An 11681-nucleotide genomic window follows, 5' to 3' on the forward strand; every position below is an offset into this window, starting at 1 on the left:
TACAATTGCATATTACAGATTTATTACAAATACAGAATTATTCTATATATATTATAGGGTATCAGGTATCAGATCATATGAAATAAAGACTTAGGAAAAAAACTCGTGTAATTCTCACATTATTCCGTGTTTTATTTTATACAGTCTATTTTTCTTTGTTTTTCTTTCTTTTCTTTCTCGCTTTTGTACAGTTAAATCGGTAAGTAAATTATAACAGCGAGGATGTAAATATATCGCGTACAATGCGATCTATAAACAGGTTAGTAATTACATACAAGTCGTACATTATTCACATTTTCCTTTTTACTAATCTATAATAATATGTACAATATATTACATAGACACTTTCGTCTATATTATATTTCGACATAAAATTATGTATTTTCTTTATTTTTTCTTTTTCTCGCAATTATATTCTTCCATCATCAGCAAACAAGTGTTTATTCCGTAATTTATTATTAATCAAGTTATAAGACCTTTTTTTAAATTTTTTTTTAAACCGCGCATAATTAGTACCCTCTTTGCAAACAATCCTGACATCATGACAATATATGAAAATTTATTTTGAATGGTTGCATCAAAACTCTCTTTATTATATGGCTTTTTTTACAATATTTTCAATCATATTCAATCAATGGTAAAATTCTTTATTTCATATTTTTATGTCTTAATAGAGTCAGTTAATTTAAATTATGATCTCTCTCAGAATTTGTTTCACTGCACCTGATGTTACATTTAGATTGTCAAATCGATTTTGATAACATTATTTTGTGAATATATTAGTATTATTTTTTGATGATATATATATTCGATTGTTAGATTCATGGCGAAAACGATTATATCGTTTTGCTTTCAATGTTATCACCAATAAATGCATACATGATGTAAAGCTTGATTGGATGTGGAATGCTAGTATGTATGCTTTTTCGATCTTTCCTGCAATATGAATGAATAAAACAATACAAAATATATTTATATCTTTCCGTTGTTAAATATAAAAATTAAGTTTACATATTCTCTTTATTCTATTCATCTTCTATTTATGCGACACTTTTTTTAAGCAGGCATTTATTATAATGCTTGTTTCAAATATAAGCAAAAATGCAAAAGTAATAACTTATGATTTTTAATAGTTTTCTCACATCAAATAGTCATCTCGAATGATATCGGCATTCATCTCTATTTTTAATACTGTTGTGATTCCGCAACAGCTATACTTTTGTTATATAAAATGACTGCCAATAAATATATACGCATACATGTATGCATATACTTGTATATAATATTTCATATATGTATACATATGTATATAGTTACAGAAAATATGTGCAACTTAATAACAAATATAATGTCCAAAATCGATAGAAATTTAGTATAGGAAAGAAACTTATACAGAGAAACAAAACTTGATGTAAATATACAGGACAGTTTGAAAGACTGTGTATATGCGTTGTTTGTACTGTTTTGGTCATAAACTACATATTTTTTTGTAAAATAAAATTAAAATAGAGCAATTTATCAAATGTTTCTTCTAACTAAACATCTATTGGAAAAAAAATAATTATACCAAAGTGTCGCATTCTTTAATTATTTGTTAATTATGTACATGCTGCGCTCGCTGAATATCATCCTCATTGCTATCGTCTCGTCTCACGTACTGCGGATTTTCATGGCCATTTACGCACTGTTCTGTGATATGAACGGACACTATATCACTTCCCGGTACTTCGAACATAGGTTCCAAAAGTAAGGACTCCATTATCGCTCTTAAACCTCGTGCACCCGTTTTTCTTTCCATTGCTAAAGTGGCGATTGCGTTTAATGAGCCCATGTCAAATGTTAACTCCACCTGTGTGTGTGTAAAAATTGAACATGTGATTTATTAATCTATAATTGGAAAATAGATTTAATTAGACAAGTGAGATTATTCTAACGTACCTTGTCCATTGAGAACAACATCTGATACTGAGGAACAATGGCATTCTTCGGCTCGGTCAGAATTCTCGCTAGCATTTCTCTGTCGAGAGTGTGAAAAGGCACGAGTACGGGAAATCTACCGACGAACTCGGGTATCATGCCGAAATCGATGAGATCTCTCGCCTCGACCTGTTGCAACAACATGTCCTTCTCCCTATTATCTCTCTCGGTGGAAGGTGACATATTCGCGACATCGGCCAAAGTCGCCGCCCTCCTGCCTGGGCTCTCGGCCGCGGGCGTCGCGCCAAATCCGAGATATTTTTCCGATTTGCGCCGCGCGATCAGCCTGTCCAAGCCGCTGTAAGCGCCCGACGCGACGAAAAGAATATTCGTCGTGTCCACTTGTAACATCTCTCCGCGCAATTTTCTCGAGCTATTCCTCTCCGGTACATTCACGATCGTTCCCTCCAACATCTTCAGCATTCCCTGCTGCACACCCTCGCCGCCCACATCTCGCAACTGATGGATCCCAGGTATAGCTCCGATCTTGTCGACCTCGTCCAAAAAGACTATGCCCGTTTGAGCGCGATCTACTACATAATTGGCATCCTGAAGAAGCTTAGCTATGACGCTCTCAATGTCTTCGCCAACGTAGCCCGCTTGCGTAAGAGTGGTACAATCACAGATGGCGAACGGAACGTCCAGGCATTGCGCTATCGTCTGTGCGAGTAACGTTTTACCAGAGCCTGTAGGACCGAGCAACAATATATTGCTCTTTTCCAATTTCAACTGATGCTGCTTGCTATCCAATATAGCCGATCCGGGTGCAGATTGACTGCTCGTCTTTTGCTCCCCTCCCGGATTGATTGCGTGTTGAAATCCAACTCCCGGAAATGGATTTCCAATACCTGATATATGCAGCAAATCTAAAGAGACAAAACTTATGATAATCATATGTAATAGCATAGCGTAGTGTAGTATATTTTTTTCTTAATCAGGGAGTACAACAAATTGTGAGAGAATATTGTTACTTCAGATCACAATCTGTTCTATCAATCTCGCTTTATAAGAAATTGAACTAATTTTTTAAATTACCTCGATTTCATAACAATATTCATAACAATAGATTCTGATTAGAATACAAATTTCATAATACTGGAACACTTATAACATCGGGGCATCGCTATTTACGTGGCTTAGGACCTCTGTGAGTGAAGGGATGATTTGTTTCCTGCGTGCTGATCGGGTTGATGTTGGTTTGCGTCTGCGAGGTTTGTACTGGCAGATTGTTGTAAATTCGCTTGTAGTGATTGTAAACGGCGACACTCAGCACTTTCTTAGCATATTCTTGACCCACAACGTGTCTGTTCAGATATTCATATATCTGAAAATATCATTTTGCACCGCTGCCAAATATTTTTTCTCGTCCAGCTAAAGCAGATGTATTTAAAATATGCCAACTGCTTTTGCTTTGTTTTTAAAATATCTGCATAATTCTAAATTAAATAATCAGAATTACACTCAATTACCTTTTTTGGAGGTGGAGGTGGTTTCCTGTAGAATCCTTGCTTACCATCTTCCGGTCTTAACGCCTCTTTCAAACTCCTTTTTGAGTCGATCTCTGACAGTACAACGAAGAAGTGATGGCACTTTTCGCACTTGACAAATCTTGTAGATGCTGTGTTATTTGCAAAAATAATTTAACGCTGTATTAGAACATACAATATTAGTATGAGAAAGTATAGAAACTTTAATATAAACTTAGTAAAAATTTCCAGTAACTTGACAGTACTAAACTATAATTATCTTTCTCATTTATCATCGCAGCAACATTTTACTTACACACAAATGTCTCAACATGCGTGCAAGGATCTCCACACTTTGGACAGGTGAGCGTGTTCTTCTTTCCACCACCAGTGCCATTACCAGTGGATCCGCTGGATGTAGTATCTTTAGAAGGTGGCGTAGGTTCGGTTGGAGCTTTTGCTAAGCTGCCGCTAACTGTCAAAGCTCTACTGGCCACAACGATTCTCACAATTTTATGTACTGCGCAACAGATAATCTCACATTAGATTTTCGTTACTTTTGTGATTAATAGCATTCACCATCAATATATCTCCAATAGAGCACAAGATATACTACATACATATATAGAAACCATTTACAAACTGATACTCACCATGATTGTTGACATGGTTAGACGACACCAGACGACCCGCGCTAATCAAGCAACAACGTACGGTACTCATGATCGGCGAATTTCAGTGCGAACGAAAGACAGAGATGCGAGGCCCGACTGTCTTGGACGTTCCGAACACGTAAATCTAAAATCAGAAAGGTATTGCGTATTGCTGAATCGACGTGATATATGTCTGAAGCTGATGGCTGCGCCCGCGTTTGCGAAATAACACATCGAATGACAATATGTCTAGCTATTGTTTACTGCGTGTCAAAATACGAGATCCTCGCGCAACATTCTTTTTTATCCCTGTTGATCGTCCCCGTTGTTGCCCTCAAACGAGGTGTTGATGCCCTCGTGTTCGATTCATACTCGACGACACTTTTGCGGGACGATCGAAAAATTCGCGAAAGTCCAAAGAGAGATGAGAGAGACAGCCAAAATCCCGCAATGTCGGGCAAAGATTGGCAAATCGCACAAGGACGCGCGATAACGTGATGAAAAAAAAAAAAAAACGTTGAAAAATATCGGTCGCGCGAGGAGAGAGATGAGAGAGAGAGAGAGAGAGAGAGAGAGAGAGAGAGAGAGGGAGGGAGGAGAGAGAATATAAAATACATCCCTCGCGACTGGCCGATAAATCGATTCGCATTCGCTCGCATCTTACCTAAATTTTTAATATAAAACGCGACAAAAACGTCAATGCCGCGGACGGCACACAACACAGCTCAAAATATATACATACATAGGAGCACTCGGGATTTTTATCGACCGAATCGCGCCCTCTCGCGCGATTTCGCGGACTCGTTTCACGTCACTCGCGAGCTCGCGAGCGAGTGCAACGACGAATTGCGCGCGGGTGCAACCTAGACCTTTTCTCCTGTCACATCTGTCATTTGTGTTACATATATATACATATACATATGTATAGGTGTATCATCCTTTATATACATGGTATGTGTATGTGCGCGCATACATAAATCGAAATCTCTCACACACATTATATATTATTATAAAATTATCAAAAAAATCTTCAAACTTATCAAGATTCTTTTTATTTATTTTTTTTTTTATTAGATATAATAATAATGTTTTCATCCATATTCCTTTATATTCATATTTTTTATTATATAATATCGCGTTAATTTTATTAATTACATGAAAGAAAAAAAATATAAAACATATATATATATATATACTTCTTCTTTATTTAACACTGCATATATTTATTTATGCACCATTTTTCTGGGGTACGTATTATTATTATAATTATTAATTAATTTTAAAAAATTGCATTTCCCTGCATTGATCAGTAAAAAACGTGTCGATGCATATTAAAGAAAAAAAAGAAAAATATACCTCTCCCTTCTTCCCTCACGTGATCGTCTGATCTACTAACATATATATAAAAAGAATCAAGGTCTCTGTCACACAATTGTGCAAATATTTCGTGTTATCTCGTGATTGAAAATGATGTGCATTCAGCATTAAACGGATTGTAATGTGATATCTTTTTTCATTCATGATGAATCATATCAAATAAAATATAAATTAAAAATATCATATCATATAAAATATACGGGAGTCGTACCATGGAAAGAGCTGTGAATGATGCTGTTATCGTAAATCGTAACCTACATCGTATAATTGCAATCTAATAACAGCAGCATACGCGTCTTTCACTTTTTATTGATAAAAGATTTTATATAAATTTTGTACAAAGATTAGTGATAGATAACGAGAGATGGAGAGAGATAAAACATTACAAATGCATGTACAACACTGGTGAGAGAGTGGTTTTTTTTTTACACATATTTCTATTATATCGCGTATTTGTGAATAGTTATCACTGATTGCACAATTGTCCTAATCTTGAATGATACAAATTTGTTACGTATTATGTTACAGAATATTCGAAAAAAAACAGGCCTCCATTGGAAGAGGCGCTTCCATTTATGTGAGAAAAATTATGTTAATTAATACATTGATCCAACAAATTTAATTGTATCAAGAACAATCTAATTGTACATTTAACTTGACATACTATCAGTATTATGGCTCTTCAACAGTCAGTAAATACAGGCAATGGCAATCTGGATACTAGGATCATTGAATGGCTGCAATGGAATAAGGTATATTTATTTTCTAATAAATTTGATAAATATATATGTTTTTAATATGATTATTTGTTACACTAATGATTGTTTGAATTATATAAATTTTTGTATTTGATCTTATAGGATCCAAAGGCAAAAGATGAGATAATTGAATACTTAAATAATGGACATATTAATATATTATCAAAATTGTTCCTCAAAAGACTCGAGTTTGGAACTGCAGGTCTTAGAGGTCGTATGGGACCTGGTTATAGTCAAATGAATGATTTAGTTATTGTGCAGACTGGTCAAGGATTAACGAAATATTTGATGGATACTATATTTGATGTACTACAGAAAGGCATCGTTATAGGATACGATGGGCGTCATAATAGTAAAAGGTGAGCTATTTATATATTTATATAATGTTTGCATTAAAATTTAACTTATGTATGATAGTGAGAATTAATTTAATTTTCAGATTTGCTGAATTAACTGCTGCAATTTTTATAGCCAATGGTATTAAAGTTTATTTGTTTTCCAAAATCTGTCCCACACCATTTATACCTTATACCATATTGAGATACAAATGCGCAGCCGGAATCATGGTCACTGCGTCTCATAATCCAAAAGATGACAATGGATATAAAGTCTATTGGCAAAATGGAGCGCAAATTATTTCACCTCATGATAAAAAGATTCAAAGCTACATTCTTAATAATCTTGAACCACTTGATTCCTCATGGAATGTGAATGGAATCTATAATAGCTCTTACTACGAAGATCCAAGAGAAGATATTATGCGACTTTATTACCGAGATCTAAAGGATACAGTCCTATATCCTGAAGTTAATAGAAGTACCACATTAAAATTTACATACACTGCTATGCATGGTGTCGGATATGAATATATGACTGCTGCATTTGAGGCGGCAAACTTGAAGGTATACTATCCTCATATACCAGTTCTTCAGATATTAGCCATTTCTTCTTATTTAGCTACTCTATCTTATTTATTTTCAGCCATTTATAACTGTAGAGGAACAGAAACTGCCAGACCCAGAATTTTCAACAGTCAAATTCCCGAATCCAGAAGAAGGAAAAAGTGCTCTCGATCTTAGTATAAAATTAGCAAATAAAAGCGATTCGTCTGTAATACTTGCTAATGATCCAGATGCAGACAGACTTGCATGCGCAATGAAAACAAAAAGGTTTGTAAACTCATAATATAAATTCGTGTATTAAACAAACAGCAAAATATACATGATGATTTGATGATCTTTATAGCGGGAAATGGTATGTCTTCTCTGGAAATGAACTTGGTGCATTATTGGGTTGGTGGATGATCCACACTTATCAAGTTTTACACCCTGATGTTGATATGAGTGATACATATATGTTAGCATCGACTGTTTCCAGTAAAATCCTAGCTTCAATGGCCAAAAAAGAAGGTTTTAATTTTGAGGTTTGTGCATTTAATGTGTGTGTAATATATAATAAAAATAAAAAAGAAAATATCGATTTGTCTTAAGTCTGATGAAAATATTTCATTTTCTTGACAGGAAACTTTAACAGGTTTCAAGTGGATGGGTAACAAAGCTATTGAGTTGATGACGAAAAATAAGGATATTTTATTTGCGTATGAAGAAGCTATAGGCTTTATGTGTGGCTCCAAGGTCCTAGATAAAGATGGTATCAGCGCTGGTGTACGTGTAGCTGAGTTAGTGGCTTATCTTGAAACAATAGGCTTAACCTTGCTAGATAAATTGCAGGAAATATATCAAGAGTATGTTAGACATTTATCAAAGCGTGAAATATATATTTTAATATACTATAATATAATAAATTATAATTCTAATAAATATAGGTATGGCCATCATATCAGTGACAATTCTTATTGGATATGTCACGACTCGGACGTTATTAAGGCGATATTCGAACGACTGAGGAATTTTTCTAGCAAACCAGACACAGTAAGTATTATTTTAATTTTTATATTTATATTTTTATATTTTTAAAGAGATTTTTTCTTTTACTTAAACGTGTAGAAAAAGAGTATATTTTTTAATTTGCGCTATAATTTATCTATATCACTTTTATCTTAATCAGACTTATATGGAAAATAATGATATTTATAAAAATGAGAGCTCTTGCCACAACAAGATTTAATGAATAATTTTATATTGTATTGTATATATCATTATATTAATTTATTTTACATTTGCAAAAAAATCATGTTTATAATTACATTTAATTGGAAAATATAAATATTTTTATAATTAAATATATATATATATATTTATTATAAAAATATATTAATATATATATAATACATATCACATGCATATATACACATACATAAAAGGTACAAAGTTATTTTTTGTACTAATTTTCTATATTTCATAATATTTTACCGCTATGATGTAATAATAAATAAGCGCTGTTTAATATGCGGCTAATATATCTATATATGTTCTAATTTGCATCTAATGGTATATGCTTACAAGGTCGACAGTCAATAAAGTATATGTGATGCGTATGCGATGAGATAGCATATAAACTGACTAATCACTTTAAAAATAATAAAGTCCAAGCGCCGGCCGAGGTATTTGTGCATGTGTCATTCTAGGTGATAGTTGTGTCGCTTTATTGCTAATTTCGTAATAAAATATCAACAAACGTAAAATGTAAACACGTAAGAATGTATGTGTATACATGACGTGATGTGATATATTCAGTGGAATTACACAGTAGTGATACTTAAAAAACGTCTTGTTGGGATTAATTTTGATTTTTTGCACGCATAATTGTTAATTGGATTTGTGCTGCAATGACATGTGATGTCTAATAACAACACCAAACAAAATTATTTCGAAGATTTGGTAAAAATTGTTTTTTTCTTTGTTTTTTTTTATAATGCTTACTAAGATGAGGAAAAATAATGTCTGCAATAAGTATGTAAATATGGCTGTTTTAACGTTGACACTTTTGCCTTCCGTGCTTTTTGCCGTTTTATTTGTTCCGCTAATACAATCATTATATCATCTTACACCGTTTTTTACGGAAGAAACAGAAATAAGCGAAGTGTAAGTATATTTCATAACAATACTTTCCTCGTGTAAACTACTTTGGAATATTATATATTAATCTTAAAATATTAATTATTTGTGAATCTTATTCTATTACATTCATGCATTTTAAATCAACTTTATCATAACGATAAAAAATTATTAATGTAAAAGTTTCTTTTGATGGTTTGTATTTCGCTTAACATTATATTGCACACTTAAGTTTTTGACTTCTTTTCTGTTTTTCATGAAGATTCTAATGTAATTTCTTTAATTGTAGTATCCAACCGAAATTCTGGAAGGAAAATATATAATAACTGGTGTTCGAGATTTGACAACGGGATACGACAATACAAAATCTGATAATAAAGCAGTTCTTCCTGTATCAAAATCTAGCCAAATGATTACATTTACATTTAAAAATGGATTAGTCACTACTTTAAGAACTAGTGGTACAGAGCCTAAAATAAAATATTACAACGAATTATGTGGATCACCTGGAGAGTAAGTTTTTTTAGCAAATACTTTATAAATACTTGGTAAAATAATTCATCTTTTTTCATATCTTTTATTTAATGCTAATGATACTCTAATATATTTTAACATACAACATACATAGAATATTCCAAAACCACTGAATGTTTTTTTAATAGCAGAGTCTCTGATTATTTTGGATTTGATCATTTTATATTTTTTCTGAGTAAAAATATTTTTAAAAAATTATTTTTTGCAAGTTTCTAATTTTTTAAATTATATATCTTTGTAAGCTTTAAATTAAAATTCTGTTGAAGCAAATTCTACCTAAAATTAAGTAAAAAAATCTAGTTTTGTTAAATCTTTTAAATCTTTCCGCAAAATTTAATTTGTAAAAAGTTCTTTTTTAATCGCTTATAATTCGTAAATTAATGGTCTCAATATTTTCGGTCAGGAAAGATCATTTCTAAATTGGCTAAAGAATATGCTATTATAACAATATCTGATAGTTTTGGGATTTTGTATATTAAAAATTGTGTTATCTATAAAAATTTATATTGTCTCGTTGTGTTTAATATAACAACAATTTTATTTTAGAGACTTAACTAAACTGAAGAGTACACTCAAGGAGATGGTATCAGCTATTGTAATAGAATTTCTTCAACCTGAAATTAATGGGCTTATTGCTCGTGAAGAATAAATTATGGTAATAACTGTCTGTACTATGTCCGTATATAAGGATGTTTATATAAGGAAGACTCATTTGAATGCTTAAAATGCAATGTCAAAATAGGTCACGTAATGCATTCTACGAATACTATGCTGTAAAATTGCTTTAAATACGTTTACTATATTATTCTTTTATATTATTAGGTTTAATTAATGATTATTAGGTTTGTTCTTTTCAGCTGAACTGGCTGTACTAATTCAGAGTTTATCTCTTTCATTCCAAAATGTGGAATAAAAGAGATAAACTCTGAGGTGCAGCGAGTTCAGCTGAAATAAAAACAGACCTAATAATATACAAGGTGTTTCTTAAACATATGTCAAAAATACAAGGGATGATTTCTGAGGTCATTTTATGAAAATTTATACCTCTGATAGTTTTTCGAAAATCGCTTTGTTTTGAAGATACAAGGCGATAAAAATTACAAGAAATATAATATTTTTATTATATTTTTTATTTTTATTAATACAATATTTTCTGGCAACACTGATAACGATAATAAAGAAGTTCTTTGAACACTACATTAATAACTTTTACAGATATTAATTATTTTCTTATAAATTTTATCGCCTTGTATCTTCAAAACAAAACAATTTTCAAAAAATCATCAAAGATATAAATTTATTCATAAAATGACCCAAGAAATCATCCCTTAAATTTTTGACATTAAGAAACACCCTGTATAACACATTTGCGATAATTTAATTCTATTAAGAAATGAGTTCCATTATAATTTTTAAAATGGCTGTGTACTATTTTATATTATTGTTAAAATTGAATGTTGAAGGAAAGTTGGTTAAGTTGCACATTCATGTATTTTTTTCTACTTTTATATAATTAGCATATCAATTTTAAAACATAATACAGAAAAGTATACAAAATACTTTTTTTTTCATATTTAATTTTGCAATTGAGAAAAATCAGAATCTATTAAATAAAAAACGAAAATAATTAAATAAATAATAATTCAACGATTATAATTTCAACAATCCATGCAGAATTCAATTATTGATGATTTTAATGTGAGTAATAAACTGATTATTCATTGTAAAGATTTTATATACATAATTTTAATTATGTATATTTTTCTCTACACTATATATATTCATAGAATATTGAAACTTAATTCATCTCAACTATAATAATGATGGTTATTAGAAGACATATAATATAAAATTATATAAAAATTTCTTTTCGAGAGCAACTAATGTATTGTATATCAA

The 11681-nt window shown here is 31.5% G+C and overlaps 2 protein-coding genes across 9 annotated transcripts; one reads left to right on the forward strand and one right to left on the reverse strand.

Annotated features, from left to right (window-relative positions):
* Positions 1-126: 126 nt before the first annotated feature.
* On the reverse strand, positions 127-4976 carry Clpx (Caseinolytic protease chaperone subunit). Of its 5 annotated transcripts, none has more exons than XM_083035282.1 (8): positions 4839-4976; positions 4097-4241; positions 3760-3963; positions 3447-3595; positions 3109-3301; positions 1939-2843; positions 1607-1849; positions 127-936 (listed from the first exon to the last, which is right to left on the reverse strand). In XM_083035282.1, the coding sequence occupies exons 2-8, from the start codon at positions 4164-4166 to the stop codon at positions 910-912; spliced, it is 1791 nt and encodes a 596-aa protein (XP_082891408.1). In that variant the 5' UTR covers positions 4167-4241; positions 4839-4976; the 3' UTR covers positions 127-909. The 5 variants fall into 5 exon arrangements, with proteins under 5 accessions (XP_082891408.1, XP_082891406.1, XP_082891407.1 ...); XM_083035280.1 differs by having other exon boundaries at positions 4761-4895; XM_083035281.1 differs by lacking the exon at positions 4839-4976 and adding an exon at positions 4361-4621.
* Pgm2a (phosphoglucomutase 2) lies at positions 4921-11671 on the forward strand. 4 transcript variants are annotated; one of them, XM_083035276.1, is made up of 10 exons: positions 4921-5047; positions 6002-6225; positions 6334-6590; positions 6671-7133; positions 7213-7400; positions 7477-7654; positions 7752-7975; positions 8057-8162; positions 9538-9761; positions 10329-11671. In XM_083035276.1, exons 2-10 carry the CDS (start codon positions 6148-6150, stop codon positions 10429-10431), a joined length of 1821 nt encoding a protein of 606 aa, XP_082891402.1. In that variant the 5' UTR covers positions 4921-5047; positions 6002-6147; the 3' UTR covers positions 10432-11671. The 4 variants fall into 4 exon arrangements, 3 of the variants coding, with proteins under 3 accessions (XP_082891402.1, XP_082891403.1, XP_082891401.1); XM_083035277.1 differs by lacking the exon at positions 4921-5047 and adding an exon at positions 5231-5343; XR_014425084.1 differs by lacking the exons at positions 4921-5047; positions 10329-11671 and adding exons at positions 5490-5878; positions 8697-8794 and having other exon boundaries at positions 9538-9654.
* Positions 11672-11681: the final 10 nt, after the last annotated feature.

The sequence above is a fragment of the Prenolepis imparis genome, unplaced genomic scaffold (assembly GCF_030444845.1).
Source record: "Prenolepis imparis isolate NDT839.2.m4 unplaced genomic scaffold, iyPreImpa1.0 SCAF_4, whole genome shotgun sequence".
NCBI classification, from domain to species: Eukaryota; Metazoa; Arthropoda; class Insecta; order Hymenoptera; family Formicidae; genus Prenolepis; species Prenolepis imparis.

Coding starts and splice junctions, on each gene's coding strand:
- Pgm2a (XM_083035276.1), top strand. CDS start 6,148: ATGGCTCTTCAACAGTCAGTAAATACAGGCAATGGCAATCTGGATACT. Junction 6,591..6,670: donor GGGCGTCATAATAGTAAAAG/GTGAGCTATTTA, acceptor TTTAATTTTCAG/ATTTGCTGAATTAACTGCTG. Junction 7,401..7,476: donor TGCGCAATGAAAACAAAAAG/GTTTGTAAACTC, acceptor TGATCTTTATAG/CGGGAAATGGTATGTCTTCT.
- Clpx (XM_083035282.1), bottom strand. CDS start 4,166: ATGAGTACCGTACGTTGTTGCTTGATTAGCGCGGGTCGTCTGGTGTCG. Junction 3,302..3,446: donor CACCTCCACCTCCAAAAAAG/GTAATTGAGTGT, acceptor TGATATTTTCAG/ATATATGAATATCTGAACAG. Junction 937..1,606: donor ATATTCAGCGAGCGCAGCAT/GTACATAATTAA, acceptor TTCATATTGCAG/GAAAGATCGAAAAAGCATAC.